At 28.1% G+C, this 18618-nt stretch overlaps 3 protein-coding genes across 6 annotated transcripts; 1 reads left to right on the top strand and 2 right to left on the bottom strand.

The window, feature by feature from the left end:
- The first annotated feature begins 17 nt into the window (after window positions 1-17).
- On the top strand, window positions 18-11989 carry LOC100650617 (SUN domain-containing ossification factor). 4 transcript variants are annotated; one of them, XM_048411870.1, is made up of 11 exons: window positions 18-33; window positions 123-314; window positions 392-569; window positions 670-850; window positions 1293-2718; window positions 3414-3509; window positions 5010-5214; window positions 5338-5468; window positions 6961-7583; window positions 7756-9689; window positions 10140-11989. In XM_048411870.1, the coding sequence occupies exons 6-11, from the start codon at window positions 3451-3453 to the stop codon at window positions 11448-11450; spliced, it is 4263 nt and encodes a 1420-aa protein (XP_048267827.1). In that variant the 5' UTR covers window positions 18-33; window positions 123-314; window positions 392-569; window positions 670-850; window positions 1293-2718; window positions 3414-3450; the 3' UTR covers window positions 11451-11989. The 4 variants fall into 4 exon arrangements, with proteins under 4 accessions (XP_048267827.1, XP_048267830.1, XP_048267828.1 ...); XM_048411871.1 differs by lacking the exon at window positions 18-33 and having other exon boundaries at window positions 58-314; window positions 670-725; window positions 804-850; XM_048411873.1 differs by lacking the exon at window positions 18-33 and having other exon boundaries at window positions 57-314; window positions 10209-11989.
- A 2614-nt stretch (window positions 11990-14603) lies between these two features.
- LOC100650859 (beta-1,3-galactosyltransferase 5) lies at window positions 14604-16155 on the bottom strand. Its single transcript, XM_003400438.4, has 2 exons — window positions 15151-16155; window positions 14604-14949 (listed from the first exon to the last, which is right to left on the bottom strand). The coding sequence occupies exons 1-2, from the start codon at window positions 15969-15971 to the stop codon at window positions 14718-14720; spliced, it is 1053 nt and encodes a 350-aa protein (XP_003400486.1). The 5' UTR covers window positions 15972-16155; the 3' UTR covers window positions 14604-14717.
- A 1222-nt stretch (window positions 16156-17377) lies between these two features.
- LOC100650741 (oligosaccharyltransferase complex subunit OSTC) lies at window positions 17378-18578 on the bottom strand. The gene is made up of 4 exons (XM_003400437.4): window positions 18242-18578; window positions 18067-18140; window positions 17761-17978; window positions 17378-17553 (listed from the first exon to the last, which is right to left on the bottom strand). The coding sequence occupies exons 1-4, from the start codon at window positions 18378-18380 to the stop codon at window positions 17535-17537; spliced, it is 450 nt and encodes a 149-aa protein (XP_003400485.1). The 5' UTR covers window positions 18381-18578; the 3' UTR covers window positions 17378-17534.
- Window positions 18579-18618: the final 40 nt, after the last annotated feature.

Raw genomic sequence — 18618 nt, 5'->3', positions numbered from 1 at the left:
GTGTTGTTACTGAAGCAACGAACAGACAGAATTGTAATAAAATATTGACTAAATGTCAAAATTATGTATTAACGGTAACTACAATCACTTTCTAATTTGCATATTTACTTCTGTTTCAATAGAGAAGAACATTGCCGAAACATAAATCCCTCGCTCTGCTATGTGACAAATTCCAATAAGAACAGTTGTTATTAATATAAATTTATTAAAATTCTACTTATTGGATCATATATATGTCGCGTTTTGTTAAAATCCGAAATAAATAGACCAAACAACGATAGTAAACTGAGCTCTGCGTCCAAAATGCAAACATGGTAACAGTTTAAAGTTTCCTTAATTCGCGGTTAATTATCAAGATACAGTTATTTGTTTCAAAGCTTATTTATTTTAGATTTAAATATGGCGTGTGACGGAGTTACCGCAGCAAGTATTCGGATTGTCTTTGAAATAATAAATTGTGAACTTTAAATAACTAGAAGAATATGTAAAAAGAAAGTTTGAACATAAAGTGGGATTGATAAAGGGAATGCGTTAGAAGCAAGCAACACTCTGTTGAAAGAACTGGCTTTGTAAGATCCTCAAAGTTTCTTCAATTTTTTTATGTTTATAATATATATGTATATATATAATAGAATGCCAAAATGTTCTATATCTAAGATTTTATTCAAGGTGTTGGATGCAATATATATCTCGTTAGAAGAATATATTCAAGTGAATAAAAAAGGGTGACTTTCTTACAGTTCCGTCAACATTTTTAAGCAGTCATTGAAAACCATTGGATTACAATAATTATTTAATTTCAGTTTTTTAGACACTATCGTACATAATAGAAATTTTTTAAATTTACAAGGTAATCATTTAAAACTTAAAGATTCTTTTATGTTGTTTTCTTCAAAGTGATGGAGTAATGCTACAGGTACAGGCAGATGGAGACAATGATTGTATATAATTTAAGCGTGTTCACAAATTGAAGTTTGTACATCTTGTTATAATTTAATTGCCACCTCGTTTGGCAATGTTTGTAGTTGCATTGCAATAGAATTTCCAAACGTACCAAATTCATCAGATTTCCGGTTATTGAAAATATCCTTTAATGCTTTAACATCATTGTCAATCGATGTGGCATGTTGTTTATTAAAATTGGTTATCTTACTCTCTTTTCTTTATTTTCGCGGGTGTTGGTTTTGAATGTGTTTCAAAAGCAGTACCATCTTTCCTTATTGAACAATTGTCATTCATATGTACTCATGTAACAATTCTATTTCCTGAAACAAGATATTTCATTGTTTCAGGTATTCAAGAATATAAATGATTGGATTTAGACATTGCAAAAACATTCCATGCAAGGTAGAATTATCCAAACTGCATAGGAGCTTTAGATGGAAAACATGTTGTCATTTAATGCCTGCCAATCACAACTGCACTATTGTAGTTCTGGGATTAGTTGATCGCAATTATTGTTTCACAATGATAGATGTTTGGGTGCTATGGGACTTAACCAGAAGATGCAATTTTTGATAATTCTAATTTGAAGACAGCTCTCAAAGGATATGTATTAAATGTATCATCTGAATGTGTAATCTTGTGAGGTGATACATTTCCATTATCCAAGATCATATCTTTAGACACAATGTGCCAGGCATCATTATGTGCTTTTCAAATCGAAGATTTATAATTGTAGACATCGTAATTGTTGCCATATTAGACGCGTATATATAGACTAATATATTTCGCGTGTTCCAAAAGGAGATAATTTTACAGAGAAGAGATAATTAGAAGTTTAAAATAAAATCACTATTATCTAAAGATGCTAAGAACGTTTGTCGCATAAAAAGTTTTTATCTTTTTATTAAATGGATTATACTTTATTTCAGTGGACATGAAATCATTTACTATTTTTCTTTTTTCTTTTTTCTTTTTTTTTTTTTTTGTCATTTAATAGTTTTAAGAGCGATTTAAGAGTCATGGATATGTAACACCAGAGGGGAAATTCTCTCTAGTAAAAGTAAGCGTTTTAACTTATTTTACAGGATAGTATGACGTCATATTGCTTCTATTAGCTTCTATCAATCATCTGATTGGTCCGCACTGCGCTCCATGATCATATAAACAGGTCTCGACGCCACGATCCACGATTATGTAAACGGGTCTCGACACTCGCCAAGGGAAATCGTCCGAAAATTGAGTCGTGAAAAATTAATACGGAAGACCAGAAGATTCTCGTTTTATAAGACACATACAGATGAGCAAAGTGTCCCTGTTTTGTGAAATATTCATAGCATATTACGCATGCGCAGATTGTGACTCTTCTTGTCTTTCATATTGATTTTTCACGACTCAACCATATGTTTTTCTATGTTTACGGTGCACGAGTGCCAAGATCTCTTTACATAACCATGCTCCGTACAGATTAGCATTGAACTAAACTTCTACTACACTTCTATAAACTTCTATAGAAGTAAAGGAACCTAATAAAAGATATCTCAAGCCAGTTCAAACCCAATCCAATACTTACGATCCAAAATCCCGCCGCAAAATGGTAGCCACCTATGTACGTTTATCATGGACATATACCTATGGCATTTATTTACAGTCAGCAACTCCACTCATTGGACGAATCATAGATAGAAGCCAATATGGCGTCAAAGTAACGTGTTAAATACACTGAAAACGTTCAATTTTACATATGTATAACTTCTGAACCGTTAAATTCCTGAGGTTAGGACTTGAACTTTTGGATTCTACGCATTGAAAGCTATCATAATATATATAGAGTCAATAATTTTATGTTCGCCAAAGTAAAGTTCAGCTATTTGCATTATTTATGATATCTACATGTAATGGTATAGTTTTGTATAAAATTTCAGTTTAAAATATCACGACAAATTAGGTTGTTTTTCAATTTTTTTTTTTTTTTTTTTTTTATTCAAGATACTTAAGAACACTATTTGCTTGAACATTATTTATTTGAATACTATTTACTCGAGATCATATTGTAAAAAGTCATTGGATAAATAGGTTAATGTTAAGATATCTGCAACACATGCTTTAATTAAATCAGCTGTTTTCGTTACAAGTAGAAAGATTTTTGATGCGAAGTGTACTGTCGTTCTTTTCAAAATTGCATTATTTGTTACAAGAAATTTTGCACAAAATAATTGAAATTGCAACACAACAAAATGATATGTAACGAAGTTATGGATAATTCAATTATATTTATGTCAAAACCATCCTAATTTGACCACGTCAGGCTTTTAATGTGTAATAACTGTGGTGGTGATACTGATGATTATAAAAGGGGTTATAAAGACGGTGGTAGTGGCGGTGATAACAGTAACGGCAGTAGTGATGATAGTATAGTAGTATAGCCGTGATATGTTTTTACATTTATGAAAATATCTATCTATTGACAGCGGAATTTTCTGAAGAGTAATGTGAGCATTTAAGAAGATGAAGATTTGTATAACGTGCGTGTATTGGACATTACTTTTTATATCAGTTGCTTCCAGGTAAGCATTTTTTTCTTCCTCTTTTATCAACAATTTACATGCACGTGTATATAAAATTACTGATAGCCTTGTTATGCACTGAATTTTTAGTAGTACTAGTGTAGCATATTATTTAACCGGTATGCTTTATTTAAACGCACAAAAATAATAAAAAGAATAAGGTTACTATTAATTGTCCTTACAACTAGTGTTTTAACTAGTGTTACACAAGGTTACAATATTTTGTTAGTTAATTTGATGTTTAGAATACCATAATATATATGAATTAACAATATTTGACACATATAGAATGTAGAAAAAGTTTATATCCATAATTTCAATTCAAAAAGTACAAATTTTTATTAACTTGTAAAAATGATAATTCATTTTAATGTTCTATACATTATAACTTTGTGAAGGAAGTATATAAAATAAATACATATATAAAGATATAATACATCAAATGAATATATGAACATCTACTTATATTTTCAACTAAATTTCTTATTATCTTATAAGTTAATGTAAATTTTGTAAAAATTAAGTATAAGGTATCATTACTTTAATATTTATATTTTATTATAAATTATAAATTCTCATATATATATATATATATATAAAATGGAAAATGTTAATTTCATATTTTTTGTTAACTTATTCATTTGTTCTAATATATTTTTATTATTTATTACTGCAATACTTTCATTACTTATTTATAATATGTCATTGTAATAAAATTATAAGGCATTGTGCAAAATGATCATATTGGGATATATTATTTTCATCATGTATAAAATTATTTTAAAATAAAAACGTTTGATTTATAAGAATGTACAACAGGGCGTTCATGATTTTTTCTTACATATTATGGAAGTATAATTAATAATGAAAAGAATATTATATAAAATCTAGTTGCAAACATTTGTTAGCAATGTTATAAGTAGATTGCATATTGAGTTTAATCAAATAGGTCGTTAACTTCTTGTTTATAGAACATTAAATAACAATTTTTTGTTACACATATATAATTTTCACAATTTCAGGATTACTTATTAATTAAAAGCAGACATACAGAGAGATGTTGGAAAATTTAAAAACTAGTCATTTGAACTTGTATAAATTTTGTGTGATACAATGTTTAGGTAATTGGCATTTTTACTTAGGAGGAAAGAAATCATCGTACTATTTAAATTTGTAATACATCTAGAATATAACATAATAACAATAATAGCTTAATTTTTCAGCCTTTTGGACATGAAGAAGGACTGAGTTTACAATTGTTTACGTTCAGAATATATGTATCCTTATATAATTGTTATATATATATATATATATATATATATATATATATATATATATGTATAATATGTATAATATGTATAATGTATATGTATAATATGTATAATAACAAGAGCTTTAAGCTTCAATTTTGGATATTTCATTTCATATAAAAGTACACTGTTTCGAAATAATATACAGTTTCTCCCTTTTTCTATATGATACTTTTTTTTTTGTTTACAGTGCACTTCTGTTCATCATAGTTGCATCTGAAAATGCACAAACCAATTATCACTTATCCCTTAAAATGAATGAAACTTCTGAGGCTGTTGATAATAATACATTAAATGATATGGAAATTAATGACCTAAACACATCCAATATACCAATTACGGAACTACATGATCTACACAAATTAGAAGCTGATTATAAAGATCATTATTATCATGTAAGAATTAAAAATAAAAAATATGTTATAAATTGCAACATTATTAAGAATTATCACATTATTTCTTATTCTATTAAATTTCTAATTTATTTAGAAATATCTAATTCATCTATAAAAATTTAGGAAAAATATATTGAAGAATCTGCTGGCTTTGGAACAGTTATAAATGGCGAAGCAAGAAAGGAAAAGAATCCTTATAAAGATTCAGATATTGTAGCGGAAACTCTTACTCAAGGACCTAATTTATCTCAGGGGTAAGTTTTTATTATGCCAACATAACACAGAAAAGTCCTATTACATTTGATTGCATAAGGCTGTGAAATGTAAACTTTATACACATTACTTAACATGTATAGACTGATATTTCTAATTCTTACTTATGAATGATTTACAATTAAAAATATTTTTGTTTTAATATGTTACATTTAGAGCAGTATAAGCTTACAAAATTTAGAATTATTGAATCTTGCATTTAAATGTAAAAGAATTCTACAAGTCTCTGTACAACATTTATTTAAATTTCATACTTAATCAATCAACAAATTAGAAAATAAGACAATATAGTAATAATATTTAAATTCATGAATTTATTATCATAAAAGAAAGAAATTCACACTTTATGTGTATTATATTTGTGGATCATTTACAAAGCATTGAAGATAAAATATAAGAAATCTAATCTATTGATTAACAATTATAAGTAACAAATACATGCTGGTATCTAAAATATTAAATAATATTTTGAGCCCAGTCTTTAATTAAATTTTATTAAATTCAATATGTATTGCTATGTTATGCTGGAAATCGTAATTAACTTATATATCTATAAAGTTATACTTTCATGTATAATGTATGTAATAAAGTCTTTTCATTATTATGTTTAAGGTATTGAAATGATGAAAATTTAGTAACATAAGAAGTATTGTGGCACAATACATGAAATGTTTTAGTTTTTAACAGCCTTATCAAAATTATGCTTAAAATTAAAAAAATAAAAAAAAAAAGTATGTAAGTAATAAGGCATAATTAATGATCTTTGCCTGACAATTAAAATAAAAGATAAGATAATAGCTGATAAGACACACAGTGATTGCATTAAATGCGTAATTTGAAATGGAAAAGATAAGAAGTAAAAAATGTAAGGATGAACATAATAAAAAATATCTATCCAAGAAAACATATTTTATATAAGTAATAATGATAATTATTATAAATCTATTATTGTGACTGAATCGATGTACGATTATGATCATTGTACGAGTTTTATTTTCAATAAAATGTTTTACCTATAACATATAAAGAGTTATATATGTATAATAAAAATATCGTTGGCAAATACAAAAGAAGAATAAGAACGTTAAATATGCGCTCTTAGTATGTTTTAGCTCAGAAGTATAAGCTTGATCCTTCATTATATGAAGGATTCACTATATCAGAAAATGAAAAATTAATTTAAATATTTTTCTGTCATTAAACAAAAAATAAATTTGATAGATGAAATTTTTTATCCATTTGATGAATTTTAAACCCAGGTTGTTACCAAAATAAAAATGTCGGAAATTTTTAGCTCAAATAATAGAAATAATTATTTCCTAACCTACAATCTTTTATTTAACTAACTAATTCTTTCTTAGCGCAAAGCTATAAAATCATATGCATTTTAAAATTATGTTGATCGCCCTATTTAAAGCAATTTTTCATAAATTATTACAAGTACATGTATGCATTCAGTTTTCTTCTTCGCAGAATTTCTGAAAATGAGGAAGCAACAGTTTTAACTTCGGTGAATACATCTGTAGCAGAACTTCAAAGTTTAGCAGAATCAAAGCTTAATTCTGAGTTTTCAAAATCTAGATTATTTCCAAAGAAATCATCTATATTGACGAAAAATGGAAATATAAGACAAAAAGTAAAAAAAGGACAGGAAGAGACATCATCTAGCATACAAACACCATCACCATCTCTTATCAATGAAATTACTGAAACGCGTAATGAGACAAATAGTCTTGAAGAAGAATCTTTGTTACTGACAAATTTAGTTGAGGAAGAGGAAACATCTGAGGTAGTGGTTGTAGTAAGGGCTGAGCAAGCTTCTATTACCGCTGATGGGCCAGAATTGAAGCTTGAAGAGAGTGTTGTTAAAGTACTTCCCGATGAGATATCTAAAGTTGATGGAACATTTGCAACAACCACAGAATTAAGTGATACTGATGCTAAAGCTAGATTAGTGGGGGAAAATAGAGATGATGCTGCTGCAGTTGTACTTGGCGAAGGAATAGTAACTGTGGGTTCCTCAAATCCACATGAAGATATTCCATCTTTTAGTGAATGGACACAAAAAAGATTAGAGGAAGCTGAAAGGAAAAAAAGTGAGTTCTATTTATAAACTCAAAAATTAGTCGAAAATGTGTCCAATTTTTCATATAGTATTTGTGAAAATAATATCATTGTAACAAATATTATAATTGAAAAAACAATATTTTTATTATTCTAATTATAAATTTGTTTTTATTTATAAAACAATAATTACCTGTTTTGTAGCGCATCCAAATGCTTCTGTTCAGAATTCTGGTACACCAACACGAGGAATTGGTGGAATGAAAGTTCGTTCTAAAAACTATGCTTCTCCAGATTGTGGTGCAAAACTCGTAGCAGCAAATCCAGAAGCACGAAGTGTTGGAAGCGTTTTAGTTTCCACCCGAGATGAATATATGCTTAATACATGTACGTCACGTATATGGTTTGTAGTAGAACTTTGTGAAGCGATTCAAGCTAAGAAGATCGAATTGGCCAATTTTGAACTTTTTAGTTCGTCACCAAAAGATTTTTCAGTGTATATTAGCGATCGTTTTCCTACAAGAGATTGGAGTCCAGTTGGTCAGTTCACTGCAAAAAATGTAAAAGATATTCAAAGTTTTGCTCTAGAACCACACCTTTTCGGGAAATTTATAAAAGTGGAACTTCAAACCTATTATGGATCTGAACATTTTTGTCCTATTTCTTTATTTCGTGCTTATGGTACCAGTGAATTTGAGGTTCTCGAAACGGAAACAGAGAATCAAATCCCGAGAGAGTCGCATACAAATGTAGATGACGACGAAGACAGTGATGAAGAGGAGATTTTAGATGTTGAAAATGGTGAACCACCAAGAAATTTATTTGGCAGTGCTAGAGATGCTGTATTGAGCATTATGAAAAAAGCAGCTGAGGTATTAGTAAAATCAAGTGATTTGACCTATAACAACATCACGAAAATCCAACAAAGTATAGACAGTGGTAATATCCTTGAGAACTCTTTTACTAGTTGTACTACACCAAGATATACCATACTTTGTGATAGCTGCTCAGATCAAAAATTTGCAAAAATCTTCCAATTAATTAGTTGTAGGGAAAAACAATTAAATGAATTGCTTAAAATTGGCCTGGTGAATAGAACTTTAAGACAAAGCGGACTATGTAAAATTCATGGCGTTGGAGTTGAAGCTTCCGCAAAAAAGGAGACGAGAGGAAATAATGAAAATGTAAGAGATACGGAGAAACATGATCAACTTAATGAGGGATTTAGTTCAAGTAAGAATTTTCAGCTAGCATTCATAACATCTATACTTAAGTCTGAATATATCGCGGCACTTTGTAATGTATTAGCCATAAAAGAACGTAAAGTGGTAATGAATACAAGCCATGAAATACCATTTAATAATTTCAAAGAGGCTATTAAAGAAGATATGTCACACAAACACAAAGAGGATTATAATAGTGATACATTTCAACACACGTCAGCTACACATACTTTGACTTCAAATGTTGATATAACTTCTCAAGAGCCTAAAAAAGGTATTCAGGAACCATCTAGCGAAGAGACTAACATATTCTCTAGTACACCTGTCGAGATTTCTTCCAGTTCTAAAAGTATAGCTTCGCAGATAAAGCCTGCTAAAACTTTTGGGAAAGAAGAAATTAAGAATGAAACATCAATACCAATTTCGGAAATCGAGGAAACAATTCAGGCTGAAGTACTAACAACTGTTCCTGTATCTTTAAATATTGAACAACGTCCAATCTTAAAGGCCTCCGAAGAGCCATCTATAACTCCTAGTATCTCTATCGAAAATTCACCTCAAACAACTGCTACTGTCTCAATAACTACTACTGACAGCAGTGAATTTCCAAATGATGATGTAATATCAGACATGGAACCTTTGGAATTTGCTAGTGTACCAAATAAAGTGGAGAAAGTGGGACGTCTGGATCAAGAAGGGAAACAAGAACAAACAGAGATTTTAGATCAAGAGATTAAGTTACCTCCTCAAGATTCTTTAACGTTTGACAATTTATTATCTGATCTAAAGGATTTAGAAGGAGAATCAGTCCATATTCAAAATGGTCCTATTGCAAGTGCTTCAGTGACTCAGTCAACGGCAAATACCATGCCACAAAAAGAATCTGTTTTCCTAAGACTGTCTAATAGAATCAAGGTATGTATGTAGTTACTTATCAAATTAATAATTTTAATTGTTATTATATGACAAAATGAATAGAAATTGTGCAATATAATTTTGCTAGTTTTGAAATGCAATAAACATATCGTATTGACGAAATCTCTTTGTTATATATAATAATGCTCTAATAGTGCTCTCGCTACGTATTGTTATGTACATATTTATACTAACATATTATACAAATATAGAATATATATATATATATATATATATATATATATATATATATATATATATATATATATTTTTTTTATATATATATATATTTTATATTATATATATTATATTTATATATATATATATATATATATTTTATATTATATTATTTATATTATTTTTATATTATATTATTATTATTATTATTGTACATATATATATATATATATATGTATATATACACACACACAGACTCTTTATTATTGTTAGGCATTAGAAAGAAATATGTCTTTGAGTGGACAATACTTGGAAGAATTAAGTCGTCGATATAAAAAACAGGTTGAAGAAATGCAAAGATCTCTTGAACGCACGGTTTCAGCAATGAGCGAAGAAACGCGAAAAAGAGACGAACGTGAATCAAAAAGGGCAGAAGAAATTTCTATTTTAAAAGAAAAAATCGTTAATCTTTCCAACTCGATGAAAAATCTTCTACATGATCGTGATAGTTGGCACGGAAAAATCTCTATGATAGGTCAACATATGTTGTTAATATGTTCCGAAGTTTTTATGATATATTTAATTTTAATGTACTGTTGGGGAAATAACAATAAAGGAGTTGAAGTTAAGAAGAAGCAACAGTCAGACAAAGACATGATGCGGCGTAAAAGTGCAGAAAACTATAATTCACATATAAAGAAACCGAAAAAGCGGAGACCAAGCGAAATAGCTTCTCACATTACAGGTACATACCGCGAATTAATGATTGTTGGTAAATCTTATGAAACGAAAAAGGAAAGGAAGAGGAAACGTAAAAAGGCAATCACCTTGATTGATGATCAAACAAATGTAAATAACGATATAGAGATATGTCCAAATACACAGTACAGAACTTCAACAGATGTTACACACGAAATGGAAATAACACCAAAAATTGCCTCGTCTGTTGAAGTGTTGCATAAAATCGATGCCCCAAAACAGGTTTGTAAAAGGCTTAAATCTGCCCCAGAAAATATAATTAATTCGCACGGCGATAATGTTCACAAAGCAGAGAGTAATATACAACTGATATACAATTTATCATGTGCTGATAACTCTGAGACGGATTCCATTAAAAATTCTGAGCTAAATAATTCATGTACTGACAATTCAAATGAATTGAATTCATTATCAGCAGACATATTCCCGGAAAGAATTGCTTATAGTGAACAAACTGTCATGGAATCCGAAGATCTCTTAAATTCCAAAAACATTAGTGGCATATTAAAAGACGCAAGACTAAGTGTAACATCTTCCTTTATGAAAACAGCTTTAAGTACAAGAAAGAAAAGAAAAGCTTATTCGAATGATGTGAATGGAGAATGGAGTAAGAATTCACGTGATTCTAATGATAAGACTGTACAAGTAAGTTATATTCCCCCAAAACTATCTTCAGAAAAAGTTCATACCGATGGTGATACAACTACTAACGGTCTGTTAATGGATCAGAGTGACGAATCTAGAAGTAGTAGTGTGACATCAATATCAAAAAAAAAGGAGAAAAAGAGCACTGGTTTTAGGAAAATGGTGAGAAAATTTTTTTGATTAAAATAAACTTGCCAATGACGGCTGATTGAGGGAATAACTTGAAGTTGCTAGAGCTTATAAGACTTTCTATTTAAATATAAAATACGCTTGGTTCGAATGCTTTGCCCGTATGAAGTTACTTAAGATATGTGCAGTTCCACGGACTTACATTATTTGTAGAGCTGTATTCCTATATAATATTTCTGTAAATAGTTGATCAGTTGGTGAGATTTTATAGTATATTATCGCACAGCATATATAATATATGGCACATAATCCTCGTATTATATCTCCAAAAAATATATGCAGACTGTGTGCATATACATATATTGTGCATCCGTATGTCACAAAATTTTACTAACTGACCATGAACTATCTTCAGAAATTTTATATGCAAATAAGTCTGTACCTCTGTACGTACATTAAATAGATCGTATAATATCTGAATATTGTGATTTGTTTATATGAAATTTCCTATCAATAGGTGTAAATATAATTATTATTTAAAATATCTCTTACGTAGAACTGTTTCAGAAATAAAACTTTATTACAGTGTACTAGACTGATTTATGTATCATTATTATTTTTAACATTATAACTTATATTTTAACATTATAACTTATATATTATTTAATATTATTTTTTTAAATTGTGGATGTTTATGTAAAGGTAATGGGCAAAATACATAAAATGTGTGATTGTTAGCGCACGTGGTTAACACGACATGATTGAGACATTTTTCAGCGACAATGGAATTTAGTGTATTTACACGGGTTTATTTTAACGTTTCTTGACTACTGCGCTGAATGGCCTAATAGCGGTAAATGTAGAAATAGAAGAAACTCCGAAATAAGACAGGACTAATAAACATCCACAACTATCATACTTTCTTACCGTTAGGTATCTCAAAAAGTTTGCCTATATACTGGTATTAAATAAAACCTACTCCGCCTCAAGAGGACATACAATCATGTACATAATATATTGTCTAAATGGAGATAACATTTCAAGATGACTTTCAATTTTTTAAATAAACTACATATTTTCGTTTAGCTTGTAACTCATTCTAAGACTAAGTCATTGACCTTTGATATGTTGGTCTTCCAAACTTATCCAAGATCATTTATCATTCTTTAAAGCCTTCCTGTGCTGAACTTGTAGAAAAAATTCTTTAAATTTAGAACGAATTTCTTTCTCTTATTCAACAACCAGGAAACATATAACAGAGCCTGTTCTAGAACTTTACGACTCTCGTAGATAAGAGCACCACAATGCTGAAATCATATCCATATTCCAATGATAAATAAAACGATTTTCATCTCGTAAAGAAACCAGGAAATCGTGAAGTTCAATGATGAGAGTTAATCGTCGTATTTCTGACAAAATTACTCTTATTAGAAAAGTCTTGTGAATGTACAATGAAAGAAGATTAAAATGCTGAGAAATATAAAAATCACGCCGTTTTACTTTTTTATTACTTACAGTGGTAATATTTTATAATGTTTTGTAAAATCGAAAATGCATTTATATATCATCTTTTGTACAAAACCTTATCTTAATATCCAACTACATTAGAAATATGTACTAATACAAAAAGTTGAAAGTTTCTTGATGCTATATGAGATAAAGAAAATCACATTGGAGGAATACTTTAAAAATTTAATAGGAAATTTTAATGTATTCTGTATATTCTTTAAATCTTCTATTAACTATTATCTGTTTTCATTAATGCTATGGTATTATTTTTTTTTATCAAAGTGGCAAAGTAACCATATAATAACTGCGTAAATAGTTAAAATTAATAAAATGGTAATAAAACATACTATCGTTTCAAGTTGCAACGAAACACTTTATGAGATACCTAATATCATTATCATTATTATTATTATCAGGATCATCATAACTTACATATTATACATAAAATTATATATATTATGTTTATTATGATAAACAGCTTAACTAAAAATCCGAACTGATTCAGTCTAGTGTTATTTTATAAAGTATGTCAATTTTTAATGTATTATAAAATTTCGTAGTAGAAGTTACTTTGTAATAGGAAAGGTATAATTATGAAGATAAATCTTTAACTTATAACTTTAATGTTAACTTTACGTAATCTTACTTTAAAATAATTTTGTTTTTTTCTATGGTATAATAACAAATATCTCTTGTATGATCTATTTAACTTTTAAACAAATAAATTTGATTTTATCATATAAATAATTTGATCCTCGAAAAAATTTTAACTTTTTTCGTTTACAAAGTAACTTTAATACGTGATGAATGCGTTGAACTGTTGTTGTATTTATTATTATTTATTATGTACATTTAATTTTGTCGGATTAATTTTGTATGTCGGATAAATATTTAGATATAATTAATATGTATTCATAAATATGTAATTTAGAAAACGATAATATTATAATTAAAAGTACTTTGGTAGCTAGAAGAAATTAAGATAAATTCAACAGTGAATTTGTTTTACGATAGCATAAAAGATTTAAAACGAGATGTTGATAAATTGATCTAAATATAAATTTATGTCATTACTAGCCTTCATACTATTTAATTTCTCAAATACTTACCAAATTTAATTTTCAGGGTAAGAAAAGAATATAATTGACCTCAGCCAAATATTATAAAATAATCAATAGTATCTTTTGGAGCGGTTATAGTTTAGCATTATATAATGTAAAGTGAGCTTTTTTTGGTGCGTGTATGTAAGTTACATTCAAGTAAAGTTACAATTAAAGATATATAAATTCTTAAAATAATGCTCTTATCATTGAGATCTTTTGTCTATAATACTTTATTGGCTTGAGCAAATAACTAATAAGCTTAGAAAAAATGAGTAAGAAATGGAAAAGCAAATTTTAAAATAAGATAATAAATAATGAAAATATCTGGGAGCCTCTGTACAATACAATTCTTCCTAAACAGAAATCAAGCTTGAAATTGATTGAAAGCGATGCCCGAGTATTATTAAAATTAAGAGATAATAATTCAAATATCATAGCGTAGCAAGCTTTTCCTAAAACTATAAAGATTACTGTGTCTCTTGATTTGTAATAATCTAGCAAGTGGAGGAAGAAAAATTTTAAACAATTAAAAAATGAATGTAACGGTTGAAAACAATGATATATGATTTCACCATAACATGACAATTCAAGATGTTTTTAGAAAACATTTATTTTCATTTGAGAAACAAGAAATATTATAAATATATTTATAATAATAAAAATAGTAATTTTGCAAACTTCTTCGGCGGCAAACTTGTTCCAAACTTTATATATAATGAATCTGAACCTTAGGATTTATAATATTTACTTTTTCTTCATAAGCAGCTACACAAGTTTTTGATACTAATTGTTCTTTCATTCTTTCAGAACAGCTTGACTGGCAATATTCAGAAAATTCTTTAAATTTAATATGTAACTCTTTCTTGCCTCCATCAGGCCCTGCAATAAACTCACATTTTAGCTTCTGTTTTTTACCTCGTATACAACATTCCAAATACCTGTGAAAATTAATTTATCTTTTTAATGAAAAATAAAAGTGAAGTAAGATAGTTACTACAATTTATAATTTAATATAAACGATTTCTCATATTTCTCCGAAAAGGAATAATTGAAAAGTTAACAAAATACCGAATAAAGAAATTTTAGTTTAATTTAATAATCAAATGGAACTTCTTCTTTTCTATGTTATAGAAAATTACCTATAATCGCTTGCATATAAACTATTTAGCTCTTCAATTTTAATACCGCATTCTTCCCTTAAAATTCCAGTAATAAATACATCATCAATCCAGAAAAAGTTTTTAAACTTTTCACTTGCACGAACTAATAATTTTGCAACTTTTAAGTTTGTTATATAAAACCATCCTGAGAGAAAATCAGGATAAACATCATCTGAAAAATCTTCATCAGTAACAAACCATTTATTATTTGATGTTCGTATTGGTTTCATCTTCCTTAAAACATATCCAGATATAGCGTTTTCCTTTATTGTCTTTTTTTGTAAAAGTTCTAGCGTTTCAAAAATATTTAGTACAATATCATTGTCAGTTTTTATTAGGAAAGTAGACCTACAATTACTTGATGCCCATCTTAAACCCATCAAGTGTTTTAACGTAAGGTTTTTATAATTTTCTAAGAAATCTCCTTGCAACAGATCATTATACTTCTGCGATTCTTTTAAAATGTATTTCAATATAGTTTTTTCTTTAGGCATTCCTAATAAAAATATCCTCGTGACATTCAAAGTTTTTAACATTATACTTGGATATGCACGTCTCGATGCTGTTCTGTATAAAGGATCATCTGCAGAGGACGTAATGATCCAAACAATGAAGTTGGGATCACACTTTGGTTCAATGATAAATTTTATAATTGCGGAATTTTTATTTCTGTAACTTGCATTCTGTGAATACTTTAATTCTGATTTTGTATTATTTAAAGTATCTATTTTTAATATAATTAACAATGAGAAGAGTATCGTACTAACGCAAAGTACTATAAAAATGAGCTTTTTTTTCATATTTCTGAAAATTATTTACTGTATTATCTGTCTCATTTAATCTAGATACAACACACACGCACGCACGCACGCACGCACGCACACACACGTGTGATATTTATGATGTTTATACAATCATATGGTTTGAATGATACTTCGTATTATTTCCTTTTTCATAGAAAGATATGGTAATTGTTCGGAATCATACCAACCTCATCAATTTCAATGACTTTTGAATATATTACCAGGGGCATGATTCTGAGCAACTACTTTTTATACATATAATAGCCGTTCGACCTTAGTTTGCGAGATATGTGCAAAGAAACTACACCGGTATCACTACAACTCTGCCTATAGTTGTGCGTTCATGGCAGTGTATATACCGAATTGGTTATGGGCTCGTAATAATTACAGGCAGAATTCATTGTAGCGGTACCGACAGTTTTTTGTGAATATGTATCTTAGAAACTAAGTGCGAGCGACGATACATGTATAGAAGAGGATGGTATAATCCTGAACATTTGCTAAAAATATGTAATTTTGTTTTTACACTTTACTTCTCTTGTAATAATTGCTAAACTGGAAAAAGAAATATACTAATTGTAATGTTTTTTATTGCAACAATTAAAAATGACATATAAAATTATATATGTATAAATTTATTATCATATTTACATTATATTACACTACTACATTACATTTTTAATTATGGTACTAGCACATTGGTTTTTGTGCGTTTAAGAACATGTCATTTTGTATATAAAATAATTTTATATGTTTTTTATATGTATAATTTTAATATGTTTTTTAATAGTAAAAAAAGTATAACATTCTTTTATACGCAACTATACGTATTTTTATACGCAATAATTGTGTCACATATTGAAAGATATTAATGATCGTGCTACACAACGAAATACGTATGTGTATATAACAATCTGATTGTTGTCATTAGCAGATGTTATTACCCTCATTATTAAACATGTCCAAACATGTTGTAAAGTATACCTCTGTCGTGACATATTAAAAATCCATAAAATAAGAATAGTAAGGTATTTTGGAAATCAGAAAATTAAGAAACATCTTTAATTGTATTTTTTATTGAAGAACTACTTAATATTTGTTAATTATCGATTTCGATGCATAGGCTGAATACAATTCCTAAAATCTTCGGAATAAGTCATAGGTAAGTATCTAACTAATCTTTTTTAGAGTTCATATTTCATATGATTTAAAATCCTAATAAGGCGCGCGCGCGCACGCACACACACAAAGTTTACCATAATAAAGTTCAATTATTATGAGGGAAAACCTGTATGAAACATATTTAAAAAAAAAAAAAAAAAAAAAAAAAAAAAAAAAAAAAAAGAGCAAGCTAGTTGCTATTATTATTGAGAAAGCAATAAGGAGGCAAAAACAGATAAGAATTTTTCATCTTTTGAGATATATTTGACACAATTTTTAAATATTTTTTTTAATATTATTTGTAAAGTACACTTTAAATATATTTAGTACAAAATGTGATAGTTTTAATGTGTAAAAAATATTGATCTCTAATTCACATCATTCTTAATCTCACTGAATTTATGATTGTAAATATCCCCTGAAATAATATGCGTTATTAGAATAATTATATATTAATTTTTATATCCAAATCCTTTAATATCCAAATTATTTTACGTTTATCAAATTTTTATTATATTTTATGTAATGAAGTATAAATAAAGTAAAAATAATAGTAAATATTGTCTTCGATAAAGGATTTCTTATTTTGTTATAAATTGCAATATATAATATATAAAAATCTTACGGTAGCTTCATCCTCATGAAAATCCAACAGGTAATAAACGATACAATAACACTAATAAATCCAACACATATTAAAAGAACTCTATTGAGTTTAGGCGTTGATGGACTATGCGTTTGGTCTAATAGTATAAAGCCAATGCCACCTGAAGTAAAGAGAAAACTAGATGCCAATCCTTCCATAATATATTGCCCATTTACACGGAATGGCATGAATGCCACCTACAAAAAAATGAATACATAATCACAACAAAGCAACAATTATTTGTTAATGTAAAATTTTTAATACAAAATTACTCCATTTACTTACAGGTCTTGTATGACCGTGTTCATCTGTTGTTGATCCTACACTAGGCGGTTCCACAATTACGTCATATATTATACCTTTAAAAATATGTATCATCGAAATATAAATAATATTTACATTTATTTCATTGGAAAGATTTATAAAAAAAAAAAAAACTTATATTTTATACAATTCTAACCTCCAGTTACTAGAAAATATGACAAAAGTATAAGCGAGAAAACTACCATAGCACTAGGTTTCACAAACCATGATGGTTTTTTTAATTTTAGATTCGGTACTTCTAATGCTAAAAATGGTAAACGGTATATATATTCCATATTTATAACAAAATTGGGATATTATATACGGTACAACATTCCCATCAACCCCGTTGCAAAACAAACTTCCACGTTTGCTATACGTATGGCTATGTATTACATTTAATAGATGGCAGTATGGCATAAAGGAATACGAAAAGTTGCTGGTTTACGCAAATTTGTAATTCACAAAGCTTTCATAGAAAATGAAATTAGAAATGTTCTTAGAAACCAAATGTTCTAATAAATTTATACAAAT

The sequence above is a fragment of the Bombus terrestris genome, chromosome 14 (genome assembly GCF_910591885.1).
Source record: "Bombus terrestris chromosome 14, iyBomTerr1.2, whole genome shotgun sequence".
Classification (NCBI taxonomy): Eukaryota; Metazoa; Arthropoda; class Insecta; order Hymenoptera; family Apidae; genus Bombus; species Bombus terrestris.
Note: the sequence above shows the minus strand (reverse complement) of the source record. Positions and strands in the feature narration are given on the sequence as shown.

Excerpts from the sequence above, each read along its gene's own strand:
- LOC100650617 (XM_048411870.1), top strand. The coding sequence starts at position 3,451 with ATGAAGATTTGTATAACGTGCGTGTATTGGACATTACTTTTTATATCA. Across the intron at positions 5,215-5,337 it reads ATAAAGATCATTATTATCAT|GAAAAATATATTGAAGAATC; the intron begins GTAAGAATTAAA and ends ATAAAAATTTAG. Across the intron at positions 7,584-7,755 it reads GGAAGCTGAAAGGAAAAAAA|CGCATCCAAATGCTTCTGTT; the intron begins GTGAGTTCTATT and ends CCTGTTTTGTAG.
- LOC100650859 (XM_003400438.4), bottom strand. The coding sequence starts at position 15,971 with ATGAAAAAAAAGCTCATTTTTATAGTACTTTGCGTTAGTACGATACTC. Across the intron at positions 14,950-15,150 it reads TTATATGCAAGCGATTATAG|GTATTTGGAATGTTGTATAC; the intron begins GTAATTTTCTAT and ends TAATTTTCACAG.
- LOC100650741 (XM_003400437.4), bottom strand. The coding sequence starts at position 18,380 with ATGGAATATATATACCGTTTACCATTTTTAGCATTAGAAGTACCGAAT. Across the intron at positions 18,141-18,241 it reads ATATTTTCTAGTAACTGGAG|GTATAATATATGACGTAATT; the intron begins GTTAGAATTGTA and ends ATATTTTTAAAG. Across the intron at positions 17,979-18,066 it reads AACACGGTCATACAAGACCT|GTGGCATTCATGCCATTCCG; the intron begins GTAAGTAAATGG and ends ATTTTTTTGTAG.